The sequence below is a fragment of the Molothrus ater genome, chromosome 5, assembly GCF_012460135.2.
Source record: "Molothrus ater isolate BHLD 08-10-18 breed brown headed cowbird chromosome 5, BPBGC_Mater_1.1, whole genome shotgun sequence".
NCBI lineage: Eukaryota > Metazoa > Chordata > Aves > Passeriformes > Icteridae > Molothrus > Molothrus ater.
The window spans coordinates 38,258,737-38,281,817 of NC_050482.2; the positions used below are offsets into that span (position 1 = coordinate 38,258,737).

General features: G+C 36.9%; 1 protein-coding gene across 9 annotated transcripts in view; it reads left to right on the plus strand.

Annotated features, from left to right (window-relative positions):
• Nucleotides 1-23,081, plus strand: part of NAV3 (neuron navigator 3) — a 509,813-nt gene that overhangs the window by 480,333 nt on the left and 6,399 nt on the right. For all 9 annotated transcript variants that reach the window (XM_036400276.2, XM_036400277.2, XM_036400271.2 and 6 more), the window contains 14 exons: nucleotides 626-709; nucleotides 2,383-2,494; nucleotides 3,772-3,893; nucleotides 5,710-5,882; nucleotides 8,209-8,362; nucleotides 11,241-11,415; nucleotides 15,173-15,270; nucleotides 15,896-15,991; nucleotides 16,243-16,411; nucleotides 17,145-17,380; nucleotides 19,340-19,494; nucleotides 20,386-20,457; nucleotides 20,885-21,081; nucleotides 21,698-21,816. In XM_036400276.2, coding sequence (XP_036256169.1) covers nucleotides 626-709; nucleotides 2,383-2,494; nucleotides 3,772-3,893; nucleotides 5,710-5,882; nucleotides 8,209-8,362; nucleotides 11,241-11,415; nucleotides 15,173-15,270; nucleotides 15,896-15,991; nucleotides 16,243-16,411; nucleotides 17,145-17,380; nucleotides 19,340-19,494; nucleotides 20,386-20,457; nucleotides 20,885-21,081; nucleotides 21,698-21,816 — 1,962 coding nt within the window. The remainder of the gene's footprint in view (nucleotides 1-625; nucleotides 710-2,382; nucleotides 2,495-3,771; nucleotides 3,894-5,709; nucleotides 5,883-8,208; nucleotides 8,363-11,240; nucleotides 11,416-15,172; nucleotides 15,271-15,895; nucleotides 15,992-16,242; nucleotides 16,412-17,144; nucleotides 17,381-19,339; nucleotides 19,495-20,385; nucleotides 20,458-20,884; nucleotides 21,082-21,697; nucleotides 21,817-23,081) is intronic.

Below are 23,081 nucleotides of genomic sequence, written 5' to 3' on the forward strand. Positions count from 1 at the left end.
TAAATATTTTGGTCTGTTTGAACTCTATTGCTATTTATACTGAGAAACAAGACTTCCAGTTTTCAGGATTTTATTTTGTTTTATATACTTATATTTGCACGTATTATAAATGTTATATTTCTATTTTACAAAATATATTTTATACACACACAGACATATATGAACAATATAATATTAATAGACTAAGCAATGACGCTTTATAAGACTGTGATATTTTATGTTTAAGGCTTGGGATTTTTCTGAAGTGTTTTATTTCTGAAGTTAAAATTTGCTTTTCAAGATAATGTGCTTGAATTCCTGTTTTGAAGTGTCCAGTAATTGAAAATAATTGCTTCTGGACTTCTCTTTGGGAGCAGACTACTTTTGGCTAATACATTAGTAAACTTAAAGCCAGGCATTAAATCCATAATTCATTTCCAGGCAGAGATACCTGAGCTAATCTCACTGGGGGCTAAAGAAGCCTGAGGAACACTAGGTGCATTTGGCTGATTCATCTATCCAACTTAGCTCAGTCTGAGTTTGAACTAATATTAAAGAGCTGGAGAAAATGTGCTTGAAGGAAAAACATACTTATAAAAATCAAATAGATCTGGGAAAATTGCCCTATGTTGTCTTTCTTTCACAGGCTCATCTAGTAGCAGCTTTTGAAAAAAGCTTGGGAAATATGACAGGCCGATTGCAAAGTCTAACAATGACAGCTGAACAAAAGGTAGGTTGGTCAAAGAGGATGCTTTACGGTAGAAAATATTCAGAAAATTATGTTAGAGTTTTGTTTAAAGAACACTGAAAGGAAAAAGGGACATCTGTGACAATAAGACAGATTTTTCTCTAATGGTTGCTGTGATCAGTTTTTCTCTAATGGTTGCTGCGATCAATGTCCAGCAGCATGTGGAAAAAACTATGCAGTATCAGGTTTACACAGATCGTATCATAAAACAGTTGGACACTAAAATCTTTCATTTCCAGAATTCAATGAAAACATGCATGACTTCAGGTTTACTCCATACTGAAGGATCCTGTAACAAAAATTTATCATAAGCTGCTGCAGTGCTTCATTCTGGCCTCCCCGCACCACCAGAACAATAGAATTTCAGGAAACAAAGAAGTTTAAGTAGAGAAAAATAGGTTAATTGAGAAAGTTAATGAAGGTTAGGCATCCTATCCAGAGGTAAACAGTTTGGGTTTTCACTTTTTCACTGTGCTATTTATCTAATGGGGGAAAAAATTCTCTAAAGCTGATATGAAGAAATTTAATGTGAGTCCTTTTACCAAGCTCAGGATTAAGAGGCTGCTTAGCTCCTTCCAGGATTGAACTTCTGCAACTTTCTACCCTTATGAATTTTCAACAATGTCCTATTAATGGAAAGGCCTCCTTGACCCAAACTGTGAAAGAATATGTTTATCTGTGAGCTACTAGTCACCACTGGAGTCTGTAACTGTCTACAGAAATAACGTTTCAGAGTCTGGTTGAGCACCAACAGATGAAATGTCGCAAGACTCATTGTGAACTGGATAGGAAATATTTGTATTGTTTGCTTTTGTTTCATCTTGGCGGGGGGGGGGGGGGGGGGGAGAAAAAGAACACAGTCACAACGGAATTTTCTTAAAACCAAAGCTTTTAACTATTTTACAAAGTATGAATCCATCAGGTTTTCTTTCCAGAAGGAGTTAAGCAGTGTCATTGAAACAGATCATCTCCAAGTTTCTTTCCCAAAAGATTTAAAACTTATTCTTTTCCTTCTGTTCTTTTCTCTATTGTTGAGTTTAAATTCCTTTAACCCTAATTATATAGGAAGGAGACTGGAAGGACAGGGAATAATAAATAAAATATTGCTTATAAAAGCAATAATAAAATATATTTTCTAATAAAAATCAGCTGTGCATTTGATACAGAACTTCCTGCACTCAAGTGGAGTAATTTTACTTCAACTTGCAGGACAATTTCTATTAAACTGGGGCTTTTTAATTAAATTAGTATTTAACAAATTAAATCTTTTGAATTCATCCATTAAACAGTAGCCTCTCATATTAAAGGATGTACTTCAAATGGTTTCATTGTCTTTTGCAATAAAGTCATTGAGTTTTTCCTAATTATATATTTTATAGTCAATTGAGACCCTTTTTAGATTACTCCTAATGAAAAATGTTTTCTTCTTAAAAATAGCATGATTGCTTTATATAGAGTAAATGAAAAAGAATATGTTAGTTAACTTCAATATCTTTGGAGAGAAAGTATGCATTCTTTTTATTGTTGCCCTTTTGTTAACCCAAGCAATCCCATGATCTTTAATTTGAACACTCTTCCCTTGCAATTTTTTCTTTTAGCTTAGACAAACACTGTTCTTTTGCCATTATTTTGATCTCTCTTTGCTCTTCCCACAGGAATCTGAGCTTATAGAGCTAAGGGAAACCATTGAAATGCTGAAAGCCCAGAATTCTGCTGCACAAGCTGCTATTCAAGGAGCCTTGAATGGCCCCGATCATACCCACAAAGGTATGGGCTTGTCTTTATCAAAATAAATGCAGAAGTTCTCCCCAGGGGAAAAAGAAAGCTAAGTCACTACTTTTCTGTTGTTTGGGAACTCTGTTGTAAGGCAAAGCACATTCTGAAGTGAGTGGTAGGCATACTTGTGGTATTTCCAGAGCTGGAAACCTTGCCCAAGTTTCCTGTCTGCCAAACTTTCTGGAGCTTTATCTTCTTAGAGCTGGGTGGCCAGGAATTGATCGAGAGTTAACCACGTTCCTGCAACTGACTAATGAAGTACACCCAAGACACAAGTGAGGTCTTATGGTATAACATGGTTAGAGCTTGGGAATCCAGTCAAAGTTGTAGCTTTGTAAATTGGTCTTCTAGTTGGTAAGAGACAGACTGACAACAGCTCAGCTCCTTCATGAAGTGCTAAATCAGTGCAGGAAAGCAGGTTTTAAACTCCAGATGTCAAATTAATTTGTCATTCCAGTTAGGCCGATATTGCATGATAAATATGTACTTCAAAAGTGCCTGCTGATAAGCAGCAGCAAAGGAATTACTTGAAAAAAAATAATAATGGTATTCGTTTTTGAGAGTGTTATTGATCTTCCATTAGAGAGGTCATTATTTAGGTGTTTGCCTTAAGGTCATTTCACTGCATGACTTGAGTGTAGCAAAGCAAATTTCTAGGAAGTAGAAAATAATCTAAAAAGTAATTCCTCTTGGTATTAGTGGGCATGTTCTGCAAGAATAATTTCCAGTGATTAAGATACAGTTATCAGAGATTTCTAAAAAATTGAAATTCAGAAGCCGCACCAACCATTTTTAATATTCTCTGCTTCCTGGTTATTTTGTTTCATTCATTTTTAATGAACTCCTGCCTGTTTCTTTCCATCAGGGTATATTAGAAGGTAGCATCTGAACACTGATTAGGGCTGCTACAAGTTGAGTAGTGCCTACACTCCTCAGAACTACAGTACATGTGGCACTGAAATGTCAAGTAATCCATGTGCTCAGTTCTGAGAATACACATGCATAGATTGCTGTGAAGGGTCATTGCCTTCAGGGCAAGAACAGCCTAGTTTGGAGAAGCCCCTAAGTATTGGACCAATTGTATGCATCCCCCTCCGTTCCTATATGGTTTCTCACAGGCTTCAATAGCTTGAATCTGAGCCACTGCTAGCATCAATGCCATTTATGTTCATTTAGACTGCCTTTGAGGAGGCAGATGATACATAAATATGAATTAATATTATTATTATTATCTTGAAACAGAGTTCACAGTAACTTCTTTTCTTTAGATTTACGTATAAGGCGACAACATTCTTCAGAGAGTGTTTCCAGTATCAACAGCGCTACAAGTCATTCCAGTATTGGCAGTGGTAATGATGCTGATTCCAAAAAAAAGAAAAAGAAAAACTGGGTGAGTACTCAGCAGGTTTAAGCCTCTCTTTTAGCTATTATGTCATTTACTAGTGTCTGAGTAACATAATGGATCATTTCATCTACAATGTTCTTGTGGGGCCAGATGGATATGAAGAAATTTGTGTGTATCCATACTGTGACACTACCAGCAAACTAAAAAGTTTTGAATATCAGTAGGGTTTTATTTGCATAAGTCAGAGTAATTAAAACAAAAGTACAAGCAACAATTACAACAACAAGAAAACAACAACAACATCATAAATTTAAAATAGCTATTGTGACCAAAAACCACCTCTGGGCCACATTGAAACCCTGTTTGATTTTTCTTCACTTGGAGTTTGGTTCAAAAGCTTGACTCAAATATATTACCCAGCTATGGAGGGAGTTGAAATCAGTTAAGAATTCTCACTTAAAAATACTACAGTGTTTAAAGAAATTAAGATGTTGCTCAGCTGGAACCTACAAATACCACATACTGCTAAAGATTTAATTAAATACTTTCAGTAAAGAATCAGAAAATATGTTTTTATTGTTTTAGAAATATTATCTGCATAAACATTTGTTTTAAAATACTGATGAGCCTTCATTCCCTTGATTTGTAATTCCACACTCTTTCATGTTTCTGCAAGGTGAACTCTAGAGGAAGTGAGGTGAATATAAACCATGGAAAAGTTGGCATGCATCTATAAAAAACCCTATCTTGGCATGATTGCTATTTATTTTGGCAGTAGGCTTTTATACCTTCTAAAACCAGATTATCCTGTATGTCTTCTCAGTTTGTCTTTATTCATTTTAATCTCAAAGTTTAGGCTATAGAAAGGGGGAGTGTAGCCAAAATCCATTTCTTTCTCCTCAGACATCATGAGCTGGAAAGGACTTAAATATTGTTTCTCATTAAGATCAGTGGTCACACTCCCCACTCTCAAATTTTACTATGAGAATAATGTGTTTGAAGTCCTCATTTTTTCATAGAGGAACCAGTTGGTTGTTGTGTTCTCTACAGTTTTGATCAGAACAACTCTCTGAAAATAAAAATAAAACTTGTATTTCTCCTAAGATGAGTAAGTTCTGTATTTAGAGAAAGTTATGAACAAATGACATAGTTAATTTTAACTGCAGACAAAACTGTTGTCATCTTGGCTTCTGAAATAAATGGCTCTTTGGCTATTCTGTCCCTTTTCAATACTGGATACAAGCTTCTAGAGGTAAAAGGCAATGCTTGTACGTTCAGAGATCTTACCACTCTATAGGAATCTGCAACAAACAGTGTATACCTTTCAGCTAACATTCTTCTCAATAGTACAACAAGGCAAACCTCTTGTTCCCACTTAGATCCTCTTGATTGTGATCCAAATCATAGCATTTGCATAGTTTGACCATTCAAATTTTAATGGGGAAAATAAATTGGCAAACACTGTAAATTGGACTTATCTTCTGATTTCAGCATTTAGTTGAGCCTGTACCTAGGTGCAAAGTGGTTATTTAAAGCCACCCCTTGAAGGGAATGCCATGGGAATGGGATTCCACTGGGGCTTAATGGCTTTAAATGAGCACCCCTCCCCAACAGCTTGTACCACTCGGTCCTGCACTTTCTCCATAGCATTACCTCTGCACTGCGCTGGATTAATAAAGTCAAAACAAAGCACTGTATCATGTTTTTAGAGATACTGTGTTGCATATGTTAATACCTTGCTTCTGCATACTGACCTCAGGCAGTGGCTAGGATGGCATCTGCAAACTAACTCTTCAAAACATGAGCTGCACACAAAGTGCTGTGATGAGGAAAATAATCTTGCTCTGTATTTGTTTTCCAGCTAAGAAGCTCTTTCAAACAGGCCTTTGGAAAGAAAAAGTCCACCAAACCTCCTTCCTCACATTCAGACATAGAAGAGCTGACAGATTCCTCCCTCCCTTCCTCACCTAAATTGCCCCACAGCTCAGGAGAGTGTGCAACAACATCGATGAAACCATCACAGTCAGCATCTGCGTAAGTGTCTCTCTTGGCAAATGGGGTGGGCTCAGAAGCAGACCTCCTCCAGCATGGCCATTTGCAGTTCAGAAACCATTGTCAACAGCTGAGGTCTTCTAATCCTGACCTCCATCCATCTGCCAGATTTCTCGTGAGCTTCACCATTTGCATACTGGTTCTGCAGCAGGTCTTTATTCAGTCATAATCTTTCATCCTTTCACAGATTTTACCCAAAATCACCTACCTATACAAACTTCCAAAAGACTGTGTTGTGCTCTCCCTGCACCATTAGCAACTTTATAGTATCCACTTAGCAAAGTCCAAAGGCTAATGTTTCCTTGTTACCTTTTTTCATGACATTCTAAAAATAAAATAATTCTTAAATATATATATTTTTGAATTTTTACAGTATTTCTCATATTTTACAGTATTTCTCCTGTTATTACTTTATCTACTTTGTAGCTACTGGTGTATATAAATTTTAATCTGTTTCCCCTCTTATCAGCTTGCATTTTTTTGTGGGATTTTATTTTTATATTTTATTCAAGTCACCACCCTGAAGGTTTCAGGTCTGAGAACAAGTCAACAGTCAACAGCTGTCTGATTTCTTCAGTATTTTTTGAATATCTGATATGTTCTTATGGAATTCCTAGCTCTTTCTTACTCATATTCCTCTGCTTTTTTTTTCACTCTGCTAAACTCATAACTCTTTCTGATATGGGGAAATCAACCTCTTTGAACCAAAAAATGTCTACTACTGATGTTAGCTTTACTTTCCTTCTCCTAATTGAAAATAATCAGGTCATAATTACTTTTTCATAAGGCACTCAAGGAATTCTAGTCTCATGACTGTTTTATTAGATAGTAAATGGAATATACATGGAAATAAAATTTCATTTCTTATTTGCTTAGCATAGGAAGGTATGGTCACATCACAGAAAGAGCTGTACCATAATATTCAAGAAAAAAAATCCTAGTGTATGTCTTTCTTAATCTTTAATCACATTTAAAACATTTGTGCATGTTTTCAATGATATTCATTATTTTTCTTCCTCTATTTGACATGTATTTTATTTGCCATGAACTTCATCTTCCCTTTGCTTACGATTTCTTCGTATATTTTCTTGATGGAATCTCGCATTCTAAACCATTCCCTTTACTTTCTTCCAATTGCATCTGTCTAATACATGTGTGTGCAGGTCATCTCTAGTCTGGGCATCAAAGAAAAGGCAAAACGGCCGCGTGGTCTACAAGCATAGATCCCGGTAAAACTGAGTGTGGGGCATGGACTTGTATACCCAACTGCTGACCTGAAGAGTGCTGCATCTTCTTTCCCAAAATGCATTGGCATGCATTCTGGCAATTAAATGCTGACCTTTGTTTCTTTTTTTTGTTTGCTTTTAAAATATTAGCAATAATAATCACAATAATAATACTTATTTTCATAAAGTAGTTTTCATATTGAAATTTTTCTGAAAATATTAACTGTTTATAGTCACAGTAATAAAGAACAAATAACATTTGCTGAATTGACTGGAAATACTGCTTAGTGTAACAATAAAGCCAAAGTTCAATTTTCTCCTGATGGTTCTGATGATGATACAAAGAGGCAAAACAGTCTGACAAGAGAGCTGGACAGTTGTGGGTCCCTGAGCCAGTCATGTTTCAATTTTTTCTTACACTATAATGGTTTTTTCCCTTAAAATAAATGCTTATGAAAAGTTACCATATGGTAATCCAGTCTTCAAGGGAAGAAAATAAAATCAACCCGCATGATTTCATATATCATATTACAAAATCACAGGCTATAGGCAAAACATCAGCCATCACAAATCAAAACCATTACAGATCAAAATCTTCTAGACTATTCAATGATTGTCCCTTTGTGTAATATTCATATCAGAGAAAAATATTGATGCCTAACAAATAATACATATCAGCAGTACAGTTTAATCAGCACACACACAGCAGATCTGACTACTGTTGCATAGAGAAATCATAAACTTTTCACCAAAGAAATTATGTGAGTATAAAATCCAATTAAAACCAATGGATGCTAGACACTCAAAGATACCTGAAAAGTAGTTAAGAATTTGTTTTTCACCATAGTGAGCTAAACTAAAAAGCCATAAAGCAATCTGATCACTTCTTTTGCAGGGGGCTTTTTTTTTTCCTTTTTTAATTTGCAGTTTGATCGTTTTCATGTTTCTTTGATAAGTTTCTTTCTTCACTCATAGGTTTCACCAGCAGCAAGCGTTTTTCTGTTCTTTGATATTTAATAATGACACTGCTTTGGGGAGAGAACATTCCTTTAATCTCCTGCCTGTTTCCTGCTCCTCTTTAGGATCTGTGAGTGCACAGAGGCAGAGGCTGAAATTATTCTTCAGCTAAAAAGCGAGCTGAGGGAGAAGGAGCTCAAATTAACAGATATCCGTCTGGAAGCCCTCAGCTCTGCACACCACCTGGATCAGATCCGGGAAGCCATGAACCGCATGCAGGTCAGTGCAGCAGCTTAAGTGATGACAGAGATGCACTCCAAAGGTATGACTGGTGTGTTTCCTTTCCCAGGACTTTGTTTCAGGCACCAAAAAACTGTCAATACAAAGTAAATTGCTGTGTTGACAGTACTTCTGAAGGATGGGTATGATAAGTGTTCACCTTACAATAAAGACATTCTTAGCATGTATTAATAGCTAAAATGTGTTTAAGAGATATGGAAGAAGACATAATCCGTGCCCAAAGGATATTTATTATCTCAAGCCTATAACTGGGATTAGCAACATGACAGAGAAGCAGATCAAAAAGTGATTTCTACAGCGTTTTAAATCCTTGAGCCATGGAGGGGGCCAGGATGTTCTGTGCATACTGTTTCATCATTTCTGATTCCTAATTCAGTCATGGCTTGCCAAAGCAAAGAATGTAAAATTGAACTAATTACTGTATCCAGCATCATAAAATTTTGCTATATTGTTTTGTTACACTGCCCCAATTCCTCTGTGAACACTTTTCTTTTTGTTAGAAGATTTTTCCTTTCAGGAGGCTGAAAGGATGCAAAAAGAATGGCAATGTTCTTCAGTGGAGCACAGAGCTTTACGGGACTCAATTCTGTTGCTTACATTCAAATGCCCACTGCCATGGTGGGTGCCCAAAAGTATCTCTAATATCCACACATTGTGACATAAATCCTTCAGTGGAACTGGGCTCTTCTGGAATGGCAGCTAAGATATCTACGTAATCCCTGAAGGCACTGTAAATCTGTATTTGGGGAACAGAATCAAGGCCATGGGCTGGGCATTCAGGTTGAGACAGAGTTGGTTGCATTTAAAAGTCTGGGAATGAGCTACTTGATAAACTTCTGTTGTAGTCAGTCGGGTTTTAGTCCTGTAGTAGTGAGGGCTAAAGAGCTATCCTAAAATTACCCCAAGATAGGTACAGAGGGTGAAATGGAGTTCCTTGAGCATAGGTACTTCTTATCATTTGAACCAGCCCCAAGTATTTGCATCTGCAGAGGACATGAAAGTTTAGCATTCTTCCATGGAAGACCATATTTGTCATGCCACTGGAAGCCCACATTTGCACAGCTGAATCCAGCCCAGTGCCTTGCCAGCTGAATTGCTCTGTGTTGGGTGCTTAGGTCAGGTGCACTGTAAGGCATTTGTGTGTAGATGCCTATAGCACCTGATTTCATAACTACAGAAATGGTGTGCTTGATGTCTTTTCTAGACCTCTTTGTTTACACAGTGCCTGTGTCAGTTTCAGCCAGATTTTTAAAGATCTTTGGTACCTACCTGCATCCTCCCAGGTGCTCACGACTCCAGGTGCCAACATTAGTGTGGGATATTTGGCTGAACTTCAATTAGAGGGAAGACTTATCAAGAACTGATCCATAAATGTGGTTTCATTTGTCCTGACATAAGTAAGGCGTTGATCTCAAGGAACTGAAAGGTTTTAAGGAACTGTGAGGAAAAGAATGTGAAAAGGAGAAAAGGATGTGAAGGCTTATCATCTGATGACAGTCTCATACTGGGATATGAGTGCCTGAGGCGGGTGAACTCTCCAGAGGGAGGAGTCTGCTGTGGGCACAGTTCTCCAAAGTCTGAACTTCCTCAAATCTGAGCAGAGGCAACTAGTTCAGATGCTGTTATTGGTAATCACCATTTCTGAAGTTCACCCAAAAGAACAGGCAGCCGCCTTGCAGTTGCCAAAATTTGATATTTTAGAGGATTGATGAGGATTGGTAAGGGGAAAAAATAGGACTGGTGGAAGTGACACATGAATATTTTTAGATTCAAAGCACTTTAAAAACCTAAAGCTCAAGTGAATGGAAGACTGCTAAGAGCTATGTAACTAATAGCATAAATTGCAGAGTGGCTCCTGATTTGAACCCTAGACTAAACTGATACACCCATCTATTACTTTCTGTTACTATTGTGCTGGTTTGTCCCTTCCCTTTCACTGTCTTCTCACCTGTGTGTATGTGATCTAATCTTTTTGTAGCTGAAGCAGGGGTTTTTTATGATGCTATCTATCCCTTATGTTTTCACTTGTATAATATAGCTGTTCATCCTCCATTAAAAAAGTGAGACTTTTAGCAGGGTGATGTGAATGTAGAAATAAATTTGATGTGCAGAACCATCTGCAAGAATAAGCAGTTGCTTTGTAATGCACTTTGTGAAGCAACTGGAAGCTAGATTTAGATGGTACCAGGCTGTTCTCAGGCTAAGTTTTCATTTTATTATTGTACATTCAATTATCATTTGGCAGCACAGAGGATTTAGCTAAAAAATTCCATTTGTTCTGATTCATCTTTCACTGTCTGTTTTCATCAGAGAGAGTTTTCTCAGTACTATGTTAACAATCCCATGTTTGAATGATCAAAAAGTCTTATTTGATAGCAAGAAGGGTTATGAAACTGTTAAACTATCAATTTCTAATTTTTCATTTTTAACTTAATTTCTCTGTGAAGTTACTGTTTAAATTTTATATTCAATGGCAGTAATAATTTTCTGTGTCTTTAGAAACATTGACATATCCAGTAACTTTCTTAACTAACTGTTACCTTAGGAATTTGACAAAAGAAAGTAGCTGAAAAAAAATTAGGATAGCTGAGGAAATTACTACCACACTCACGTTATGGTCAACTGTACAATAAGCACAAAAGCTTGAAGCTGATATTGTTTAGGATCTAAAAATAAGGTTATTGGGGCCTTTCCCTTCATTTAACAAGTAAAGGCAATCCAGTTTTCATTGTGTTATATCTCTGTTGTGAAAGTGGTAAACTGAGTCAGGGGAACAGCATCACCAGACTAGCCAGCAATGGTGGTTTTCCAAAAGAATAACCTCCTGTGCTTTGGTGTTGATTTCTTTTGTCTATAGAATGAAATTGAGATACTGAAAGCTGAGAATGATCGCTTGAAGGCAGAGACTGGAAATAGCGGAAAGCCTGCCCGGCCATCATCAGAGTCCTCAAGCAGCACATCATCTTCTTCATCACGGCAGTCACTGGGACTTTCTCTGAACAATTTAAACATCACAGAATCTGTTACATCAGGTAAACATACTTTGGACACATGCACGCCTCAGCAGTTGGTACGATTTTTTCAGCCCCTTAATGGGCCACACAGGAGAAGCATGACTGGAAATTAAAACACCTCATATCATTCAGGTTAACATCAGATATACATTCAGTAACAGAGAAAAGGAGGAATGCGTGTGGTCATGAAATGTAGCTTTTAGAAGCACCTGAACAGCAGTAACAGAGCGTTCATTATGTTTGCTTTGTTCCTAGCTATGACACTCTCTGCCTATGAAGTTTACAATACTCTTCGGTCATCCAATTTACAATTTCTTTGAAAAGAAATATCTGTTGAAGTACACATGGCAACTGTGTTGATATATTCTCTTGCCTATATGGGATAAATATGAGTATAGTATGTGAAACTTTCTTCTTTTTGTTTACAAGTCTTTGATCATTCAGTTAGCTCTCTTAACTTGACTTCATATTTGCAGCTAAGGCAAATATGGGTCTCAGTTAGCTTTATCCCTTAAATTTTTTTTAATTTGGTACAGCTAGTGAGCCTATGTTGGACCAAATCACCATTTATCACAGGAGCCAAACCCCTCCTGATCTATGAGGCACTCATTGTCTTCTGTGAATGAAGGAAAGCAAGCAGAAGTTGGGTCCACATCCTGAACATCAACATTTGATTATTTTCCATGCCATGGAGTTTATGATAATAAGCCTTCTACATTTGTTTTGATAATGTAGCCAAGAAACAGAAGTGCTGTCTCTAACATTAGAACCAGGAGTAAAGCAGGAGCAAAGCAGCACTCATTAGCATAGACGCCACAGAAATTATAATGCAGTCTCTGGAAGTAATAAAAATGTGGCTAATAATTGTGGAAAGAGTCTAGGCAAGAGTACAGCTGGGAATATGCCAAACTGACTGTACAATTTGGCAGTTAGTCATATTATCTTGCCAGTCATTGATTGCATGGATATTTGAACATTTTTTCTGGTTAATATCAGATTTTGTATGAAAATTGGTATATTTTTTATTTATATTAAAACTCTTTGAAGGGTTTAACTTTTAGCATGGAGGACCCTGAACTAGGCCTCAACATGCAATGAGCTGTTGCAAGCAGGGAGAAAAAATTTAACTGCTCACAGATCCACGCATATTAAAAACAAACAAATAAAAACAAAACAAAAAAAAAGTTGGTTTCTTTTTTTGCAATATGGTGGTTATAGAATGTCTCTCATGAGTAGCAGCCTTTCATTAGCACTTTTTTGCTTGGCACTAACTCTGTCTAGATACAGGAATAAACATGTAGGAAGAAAGGTCTGAAGAAAAGGAGGGGGAACCAGATGAGAATACAATGGGTGAGGAGGAATGGGTGAAAGAAAAGGGAAGGTAAAAGATAAGATAAAAGAATGAAAATAAAGACAATTATGAGGAAGTGTTCAGCAAAAGAATAGAAATAATAAAAGCTGGAAGAAAAAAAGAGGAAGGGGAAGAGAAAAACAGGGGAAAGAAAGAACGGGATGACTGGGAGAAGTGGTTGGATTTGATAATCTTAAGGGTGTTTCCAGCCTAAATGATTCCATAATTTCATGAACTTCATGAACATGATATAATTTTCTGTGTTACTGTTCTAAATGTTTTTCTCACATGAAAAGTAATTACTTTTCATTACAAGAAATTAAGATATAAAAGTGCCTAATGAGGAGTGGAGAATTTCATTTGATTATGAATCTAGAATTTTTGATCATTGAGATGATCATTTTGTTACCATGCCAGAGAACTTGGAAGGGTGAATGCTTCCCACCAAATCTTGTGGGATTTCTGAGACAGCTGGAGTACTACTGAACACAACTCCCTGAGATATGGGGAGGTTAATCATAATGAGGATGAGGATTAAGCTGAGAGAATTGAGTGGTTTGGCTCTTCATATTATAAAAATACCATTGCACTTTCTGGGAGCAATACCTCCAACCAACCAGGTCATCTGGAAGTGACCAAGCTGTCCACTGTCACTTCCTTAAAGGTATGATGACACCCTCCAGATCAGGGTGAGTGGCAGCCTGGGAAGGGGTATGGTGGTCAGAGACACCCCTATTTCAGTCAGTCACTGCAGTGAAAGGAGCAAACAAGGACCAGTACAAGACTGGCCCAGAGTGCCAGAGCTCTGACAGGAATTGAACTCAAGTAATCATAGCATGCCTAAAAAGAAGGCTTTGCAGGGGAAATTAAAACAGTTAGTACCAGCATGAAATTAGAGGCCCTTGGGCATCTTCTCAGCCCCTTGTATCAGTGAAAGAGAGAGCTCTTAGAAAGTGGAATTTGTTCTTTTGCTACAGAGTGGTTCCTCATTCCTAAAGACTTAAAGAAGAATGAATTTAAAGGGCTGCATAAGGGTCATTTAGAGATTGAAAAATTTCACAGGGGGATCATATCATCATTTGCCCTCAGACAAACTATGACAATGATGTTGTCAAAGCTCTTAGGTTTGCTCAAAGGTTTGTCAAATATGCCAAAACACAAGTGAAGTGAAACATTCAGTGGTGACAGAACAGACAGAAAATCTGTCTGCCTGGAACAAAGCAAGCATAGATTTATTAAAACCCACCAAAAAAAAAAAGCTTCTTTGTTCAATGAATTAAAAAAAAAAACAAAACCAAAAAGCAAAACAAAAAAACAAAAGAAAACCCCAAACCAATAGCAGAATCTGCATTCTAGATCTGGATGTAAGTTATCAAACTTCTAACATGAAAACTTATTTTTAATACATTAATTGAAATTATATTCATAAAGCTTCTTTGGTTTTCCTTTGAACAAGTGACTGAATCTTACTGGGACCTCATTTAGTGTGGATGAAATCTGACTTTGTCATGAAGTCGATGTTTTTCACACTAATAATGAACAGGGCTTAGGTTAGTGGATTACTGTGCTGGCCTTTGAAGAAAATGCAAATCCATAATCTCATCTAATTTTATAGTTAGCTTAAATGTCTAACATTAAGCTAAGTAAATCTCAGAGAGAACTTCTAGAAGAAAGCAGCAGTTTTATCACTTGCAATAAAGCTGTAGGCCCAGCCTTTAACAGAAATACATCTGCTTTCTCATTTTAGGAGTTAATGAAGTGGTGGAAACAGAGATGTAGAGCAGATCAAAATCACTCTTCACCTCCAAGAAAAATGAAGCCTTTCCTTAGAGGAATGGCTGAAAATAGAGTCACATGTTCTGGAGAATCCAGTGGTTTTCTAGTAGGGGTGAAAAGGACTCTATCCATGGCATATGTGCAGAAGGCAAAGGATTCATCTGGAAAGTGAAATTAAATGCTATTTAGCTTAACAGCAAAAATATCAATGCAAGGATTTCTTGTTTTCTCTTTGTACAACATTCTAAAGGGCACAAATGAGTGCCCAAAGACATACATTTAATTTAGTTTTTAAACAACATTACTTTGTGAACATACTGTAATTTTGAAAAAGTTCCAAGAGGGAAAGCAAAGGCAAGACTATAATGCAAGATTTTATTTATTTGTGGATTCTTTATCCCTTTCTGCATGATTAAAACTCCTAATATTCCTACAAAAATTGACAACTTGTAACTTTTTTTTCACCTCCAACAGAAATGGTGAATCAGGAATAAGTACAGATTACAACAATTGCAAGTTGTTATCATGACAGCCTTTCTTTTTAAACAAATTTTTAACTTTTAAATCCTTTGAACAAATATTGAACTGATGATGTGAACATAATTGATGTGATTTTTCAGACTGATCACTTCCCTTCTTTTAATGTAGATATTTTGTTGGATGATGTCACTGATGGAGCACTCCACAAAGAAGGTCATAGTGTCAAAATTTTAGTCACCATAAACAAAGGCTACAGTCGAGCCAAGGTAAGCGCATTACCCAGAACAGAACTACAGCTCAAGTAAATGCTGGCATATAGTAGGTCAAATTTTTTTCAGTATTTTAAGCCAGGAACTTAAGGGAAGTATCCCATAGATTGCAGCTTTCTTTTGTCATCCATGCTCAATACAGTCAGGCACACTCCATAATGCCATTTGGCCTCTTTCTGCCTTTGTGGTGGCTTAGACACTACTAATTCTTAGTTTAATTAGTAGTAGGATGTCCTGGGACTTGCTGTCACTAAGTCATTATAAATTAGATCTATGCATTGGTCTCTTTAGGGTGCAACTGTGAATTTGCTGCTGAAAAGTTGTATTGTCATGTTTTCATGTTCTGTGTTGTAAAAAATTACAAATACAGTGCAACCTTTACTTTTAGTTATCTCTTTAAAAACACAGATGCAATCAAAGAGCAGAAGATTCTGTATTCCCTTCTTTATAAAGATGTATCAAAGTAATACAATCTGTGCCTACTTCTGGCAGAGATTATTACCAAAGTTGTAACCTCTCATTCTAAATAATATTCTTATTCTTCCTTAGGAAGATTATGAATCTTCACAGAAAACTAATTAGCACCATTTTTAGTCCAATTTCCAAAAATCTCTCTTTGCAGGATCAAAAGCCACATGCATACCTGATAGGATCAATTGGAGTCAGTGGAAAAACAAAATGGGATGTTTTAGATGGTGTAATCAGACGTCTCTTTAAGGTAAGACACTGAAAAATTGGCTTAAGTATTATTACAATTTTCTTTTTCACTTTAGAAAATTTCTGTATTCTTTGAGTTGTCTTGCCAAGTTTCTGTTTTGGTTTGAGGTTTTTTTGATATATAGCTAACATCAACTACTATTAAGCTTTATTCTCAGTGTCGCAGTTCTTTTTTCTATATCTGCAGGCAGTTTTCCAAATAGTTTTTATTCAATAAATATTTTTATGACTTATGTTTTCGTATAATTTCAGGAGTATATTTTTCGAGTGGATCCAACTACTAGCCTGGGTTTAAGCTCTGACTGCATTGCCAGCTATTGTATAGGGGATGTAACTAGAGCCCATAGCCTAGAAGTGCCTGAACTACTGCCTTGTGGATATCTGGTTGGAGATAATAACGTCATCACTGTGAGCCTGAAAGGTAAAACCCAAAGAATACTTCTGCAGATACCACAGAGTTCTTCACTGCAGTTCCCTATCCTTTTATGTTTGTTTTTCTTACACCTGACCTTTCTGTATTATCTCTAGTTTGAGGGCACATTTATCACAAGCTGCCTGTAAGACGTTGCATAATATCTATCAGAGCCTTTAGAGGGAAATCTAAGAATATCTGCCCTCCACTGCCTGATTGCCAAATCACGACAAAGTACAGATTTCTGAATAGTGGCGAAAATCCAACCCCAAAACAGAGATTAAAATGAGAAATACTAATGTTTTATTCAGTTCCACACGAAAAATTGTATACATTTCAAGAGCTCTAGGGATTTTCTATTGGAGGGGAGAGGGGGCCTTCAGGAGAACTTTATTGATGTGACGACTGGTAACCCTTGTGGCTGTCATTTTGACCATTTTTATGTCATCTTTGTCAGTAATGTCTGAAACATATATCTTTGCCTCACTGAGCCTTCTCTTCACATTTACTTTGGTTGCATCTCTTCCACTCATCTCAACTCACCACTGCTGTTTAATTTTTTGTGGAAGTATACCAGGATTTCTACAGTAAAGAAGTCCTTAACAGGGGTTTAATTTAGAAGATTTGATTTAATAGCTATCTTACCTTGCTTTGGGCATAGCACTGATGCCATCAGGTGCTGGGCCAAATAACTACCTTAGCAAGGATAAGACAGGCCATTTTTCTTTTCTTTTATCCCCAGGAGTAGAAGAAAACAGTTTGGACAGTTTTGTGTTTGACACATTAATTCCTAAGCCAATTACGCAACGGTACTTTAATTTACTGATGGAGCATCGCAGAATTATTCTGTCGGGACCCAGTGGCACAGGAAAGACCTATTTAGCTAACAGGCTGGCTGAATATATTATAACTAAATCTGGCAGAAAAAAAACTGAGGATGCAATTGCGACTTTTAACATAGATCACAAGTCAAGCAAGGTAAGTTACAGTTGAAAACATAATCTATTGCCCAGTTTGTAGAACAGATTCATTTATGGGTGTACTCTTTTGCTGTTCAGTTAGCATTTCTTCCTACAAGAATTTAATCCCAGTGATGTACAGGGACCAGATCTTTCTGTTGTAAACAAACCATTGAAGCACTGTCAAGGAAGTCTCAATTTTTTCCCTCTTTGGGAAACCCACTTTAAGTATAGATGCAGAGTCCAACTCCCAAGTAAATTAAATTTTTGAAGTGTCTGTAATTCCTTCATCAGAAGGTTTGCTATATAGTAATACTAGTGTAACTTGGTTTTTGTTTATGATGATAACATCAGCCTTTGTTAGCAAAGATTTCAAAGGGATGATTTGAAATTACTGTCTTGGACTCAGTTTCTTAATCAGCCCTGAGGAGATACAACTGTCATGATTTCTGGTGTGCATCAGTCCGGAAGCTGACCATACTGAAATTGCCTCACACATCATGTCACATTCCCAGTGATTTACAAAGCTCAGATTATCAGGTTTCTAGCAGGGCTACTGTGCTAGCCACAGATAATACTATTCACCTGGCTGTCCTGAATTGAGTGTACTCCTAACTTGGTTCCTGTGGGGGAAAAAAATGAAAGGGTTTGCCCGGAGCATTCTGATTTGCACAGAACATAATGAATGCTAACATAAGAAGGGAGAACATACAGATCCCAAAGGGGCAAAAGGACCATTCTGGCAAAAATAACTGCTTTTCACTGTCTTTATACAGAGGATTTGTGTTGCCATTTACTTTGGCAGAGAATGTGTTTGTGTTCTATTGTTATACTATACACATCTGTAAAGAAAATTGTCCCACAAAAGAGCCTTTTGGATTTCTAGTAAATTGCTTGGTCTGTGTGTTTTGGTGTTTCACTGTTGCTTTTGGATTGGATTGGTTGGCTTTTTTTCCCTTTTTCTTTACTTCTATCAAAATTCATGTAGAATTTTTTGAGTTTGTAATAAAAATAAAAAAAGAAAAAGCAACATTGTCAATTACCAAGGGTGTTTGAATAATATAGATGGTTCTATTCCATGGAAGAAACCTATAATGTTCTCTGAGAGACACCTGATCATAAAAAGGCAAAGAAAAATCTTTCTTGAAATAAAAAAGGTGCATGTTCCCATTAAAGAAGAAAAGATTCAGCTATCCCTGATCCAGAAGTTAAAATGGCAGTAGGAGCTTTGTCCATAATACTAAGCATTTCCAACCCTGACAAAATTAGATACCTCGAGAGATACAGCCGTAGAACTTGACTAGCCCAAATTCTAAAGAGCAACTGTTGACAAAAATATTAAATGTTTGGATTGTAGAAAGCTGTCTTTTACTGCTGCACTAAACAGCAGCCAGACAGCTGACAGGAAAAAAGAATTTACACACCAAATTTTATTATGAGGTGTGATAAAGCATCTCCAAGAAGGCAGGCAGATTTTCAGTGAGAGTGCTGAAAGGAGATATCTAAAGGAGTAGTTCAATACACCAAAATTGTGTGACGGGGTGGTGGGGTTTTGATATATAAATGTGGCACTCATAAGAATGAAGGTCCAAAAATTATTAGGAGCATCTCAGCCCATTGGAAATGGCATATTTTATTGCAATCTATATTCCTCTGGATATAAGATATTTTATCAGCAAATTTCTACGGAATGTATCTCCCAAATCAGAATGCTTCAGTCATTGGCCTTGTGTTCAGCACCTTTGTTTTTTCCTAAAATCCATGAGGCTTTAATGTTGCCCTGTGCAAGCAACATGTTTTCCTGCATATGCAGATCCAGCTGAGTGATCCACAGGAGGAAAACTCTTTATCAGTCATTTTATCTTTCTGAATTTTTTTCCAGTGAAATTATATCTATGGTCTAATTGTTTAATCTTTTCTGGGCTTGGGGCTTTTTTTTGTAATTTTGTTTTTGGTTTTTTTATTAATTCTGCTGAAGGATCTGCGACAATATCTAGCAAACTTAGCTGAGCAATGCAGTGCTGACAACAATGGTGCTGACCTCCCTGTCGTCATAATTCTTGATAACCTCCACCACATCAGTTCACTAAGTGACATCTTCAATGGTTTCCTCAACTGTAAATACAATAAATGGTAGGTAGTACCTTTTCTCTCTCCTTGCACACAGATTTTACAATTAAAACAGTAAAAGCTGCTTGTTATTTTGCAAAATTAAATGTCCCACTGCAAACTTAGGCCCCCATAGGCCATCTGCAAGGCCGTTATGTGCTTCAGTAATTTTAACCCCTTTCAGCCAAGAAAGTAGCTGTCTCCTTCACTTCATTCACATGACTTCCATGCTTCTGAATGAGATGTAAATGAACCACAAAATTTAAGAATGTGCTTAAACACTTAACTGTTTTATAGTGTTATCCTTTGCACCCTGTCAGATCACACCAGCTCATTAGTACTGTAAGAACAGCTTACACATTGTTATAGGGGAATTTGGGATAAACCATGCCATACAGAAGCAGCTGTGAATCTAGCAGATTTTCCCTTCCCACAGTTTTCCTGCAGCAGTGCAGAAGTATAAAGTTGGCTGACTGTCCTTTATTCTCAAGCAAGAGTAAAAATAATGTTTTCTAGAACTTTTACTGGCTTTTAACATTGGTTATTTCTGCTGTAAAAGTGATATCACAGGGACTTCCCTTCATAAAATCATTGCCTACATCTTCCTCATGAGATTCACTGGCTTTTGAAATTAAAAAGCTAAGCATATTGCCAAATTATGAATTACATTAAGACAGGGTTCCTTTATTTATTTCTTCATTACAGATGGGCACTAGTAAACTACATATGTGCAAGAGGGAAATCAAACAGGAATAGACATTTTTTAAAGGGTACCTCAGAAATATTTTAAATGTATGACTACAGTACACCCAGACTCTTTTGAAATTGGCCTAGTACAGATAGTAAGAAGGAATGTACTCTGAATATTTTAATGAATTCTCCCTCAAAAAAATCCTACTGCTTTTATAATTCCAGTCCCTATATTATTGGAACCATGAACCAAGGAGTTTCTTCTTCACCAAATCTGGAGGTGCATCACAATTTCAGGTACATTCACTCTGTATTTACTGTGGCCGCGTTTGCACAGCTCCCTACTTCTGAGCCCAGTTCTTTGGCAAATATTGATCTTGTGTCTCATCACAGTAAAGCATTTCAGTTTCAGCATCTGTCCTCTATTGATGGGTCTCTGTATTGTGTTGGGGAATGGTAAAAGAAATATGACACTGTCTGGCACCTCTAGCAAGTTGCTGAAGATGATTGCATTCCTGCAATTCTTTTGTCTTCAGCAGTGTCTTGAATTCCTGCTGGAACCTGAAATGCCTGCATTGAAACAGTGAGCAGAAATGAGGTTCATTGGAGCAGTGCTATACTTGATGAATAATGAGACTCTATGACATTACTTTCATCTATATGTTTAAGAGGAAATAATGTATTTGCTATTCATTGCTGCTTGACATTTATCTCTTCTACCTAGGTGGGTGCTATGTGCTAATCACACAGAGCCTGTTAAAGGTTTCTTAGGAAGATACCTGAGAAGGAAACTGATTGAAACTGAAATAGAAAAGAGCATACGCAACAATGAGCTTATGAAAATCATTGACTGGATCCCCAAAACATGGCATCATCTCAACAGCTTCCTAGAAACACACAGCTCTTCAGATGTAACCATTGGTGAGTCCACTGCTGGAATGGTTTGAAATAAGGATGCAGGCGGAGCATTTTAGGGATTTGTGAAGAATATATTATTATTATTTTAAGTTTCCATGTCTCAGTTGGAAGTACAGCATAGGTGTGGGAATTTGTCTAGTTGTCAGCAAGCTTTAAAGGAAAATTGAAAGTTTAATGAGAGAGTATATATATTTCCTGGTAGTTCTTTGTTGCTAAATACTTTCAAGTAAAATATCACTATTTTAAAAACTAAATTTAAAAAAATACCCCGATAGTAACTTTCCTAAGCTTAATTATTTTCTCCTGTTTTCACACTGCAGTATAATTACAGCAATAAAAAACTTGGACCTGAGGTCTTTTAATGAGATAACTCTGTTAGCAAAGATGTCAGCTTTTACATAGCTTTGACATAAAACTTGTAAGTGTTCATCAAGCCCTAAAATTGGACTAAGGGACACCAGTTCATTTTTAATAAGAGACTATTAGCTCCTTTAATGTAGTCCTGTTTTAATATTCTCTGGACTTGAGCTTGTTCCAGTACTACTCTTTTAATTTTGAGAAGATTATTTTCAGTTTGTTTCCTAGTTATACCCTTTTAATACTCGACTTGACTTCTCAGGCCCCCGCCTCTTCCTCCCTTGCCCTATGGATGTTGATGGCTCCAGAGTGTGGTTCACAGACCTTTGGAACTATTCCCTGGTTCCGTATCTTCTGGAAGCTGTGAGAGAAGGACTCCAGGTATGTAATTTGTTTCCTAGAAATTTTTTTAATTGCTTTCAAAGGCTTTCTCCAAGCTGTTTTTAAACAGTGCATCCTAGTATAAATGCTATTGCAAGAGGAAAATCTTTGGAGGGGTTATAGAAGGCAGACTCAAATTCCTTTTGGCCTGCTCTTACTCTGGTGTATAATTTGACTTTGTAACATATCTTATTATGGATTTTATGAAGAGGGTTTCTTCTCTATGACTGGAGGAAGGTGGTTTTTTCCATTGTTTAAAGAGTTTCCAGCATGGTTAAATTCAGCTCAGATTGTCTTCCTGAGTCAAGGCAGTCTCAGCCTACCCCTGAGTGGAACAGTTAATGAGCTTTACACTGGTGCCAGAAAATAGCTCCTACCACCTACATACACATGTAGGCACACAGATTTGTGGGAAAAAGTTTGTGAACAAAGATGTTTTCATAAGGCTTGGATTGGAAGGAACCTAAAAGATCTATTATTCCTGCTGTGAACACTTCCAGGGATGGGGCATCCACAACTTTTCTGGGCAGCTTTTTCCAGTGCCTCACTACCCTTACTGTAAAGAATTTCTTCCTAACATCTAATCTAAATCTCTCCTGTCTTAGTTTAAAACCATTCTCCCTTGTCCTAACACTATCTGCCCACATTAAAATGTTGTTCCCACTCATTTTTATAAGCCCCCTGGAAGGTTGCAATGAGGTCTCCACCAGGAGGAAAACTCTCTGGATTATACTAGAGGTTAGGATTTTGGATAATTCCACATCTTTGGAGGAAACCTAAATATTTACATTAATCCAGTCTCTCTTTTTTTTGTATTTTTCCCCCAGTCTTTAATTGGCTTTCACCCTTTTCTTTTCTTTTTTTTTTTGGGGGGGGGGGTTTTTTTTTTGTTTTTTTTTCTTTTTTGTTTTTTTGGTTTTTTGTTTATGCACAGCAATTCTATATACTCTAAAAATATGCTTTCTGGGAAGGCATTTTTTCCACACATGACACCAAAAGATATTACTGCATATTAGTGCAGGGGGGATTGTTATGGACTAGGCAAAGAACTGTGTAAGCAGCTGCAGTTTCTTTGTCACCAGTATTGACACAGGTGACATACTGATGCAATGGAGGCTTAGAATCTTGCCTGTTGAATATCTCATGCTTTCCTAAAACTGCTTATCTCTCTGGGAATTACAGTGTTTATGCCTTGTGCAGAATACTGCCAAACATTTGCTAGAACAGCCACAGTGAGATTAACAGCACTTGTTTAGACCAGCTAT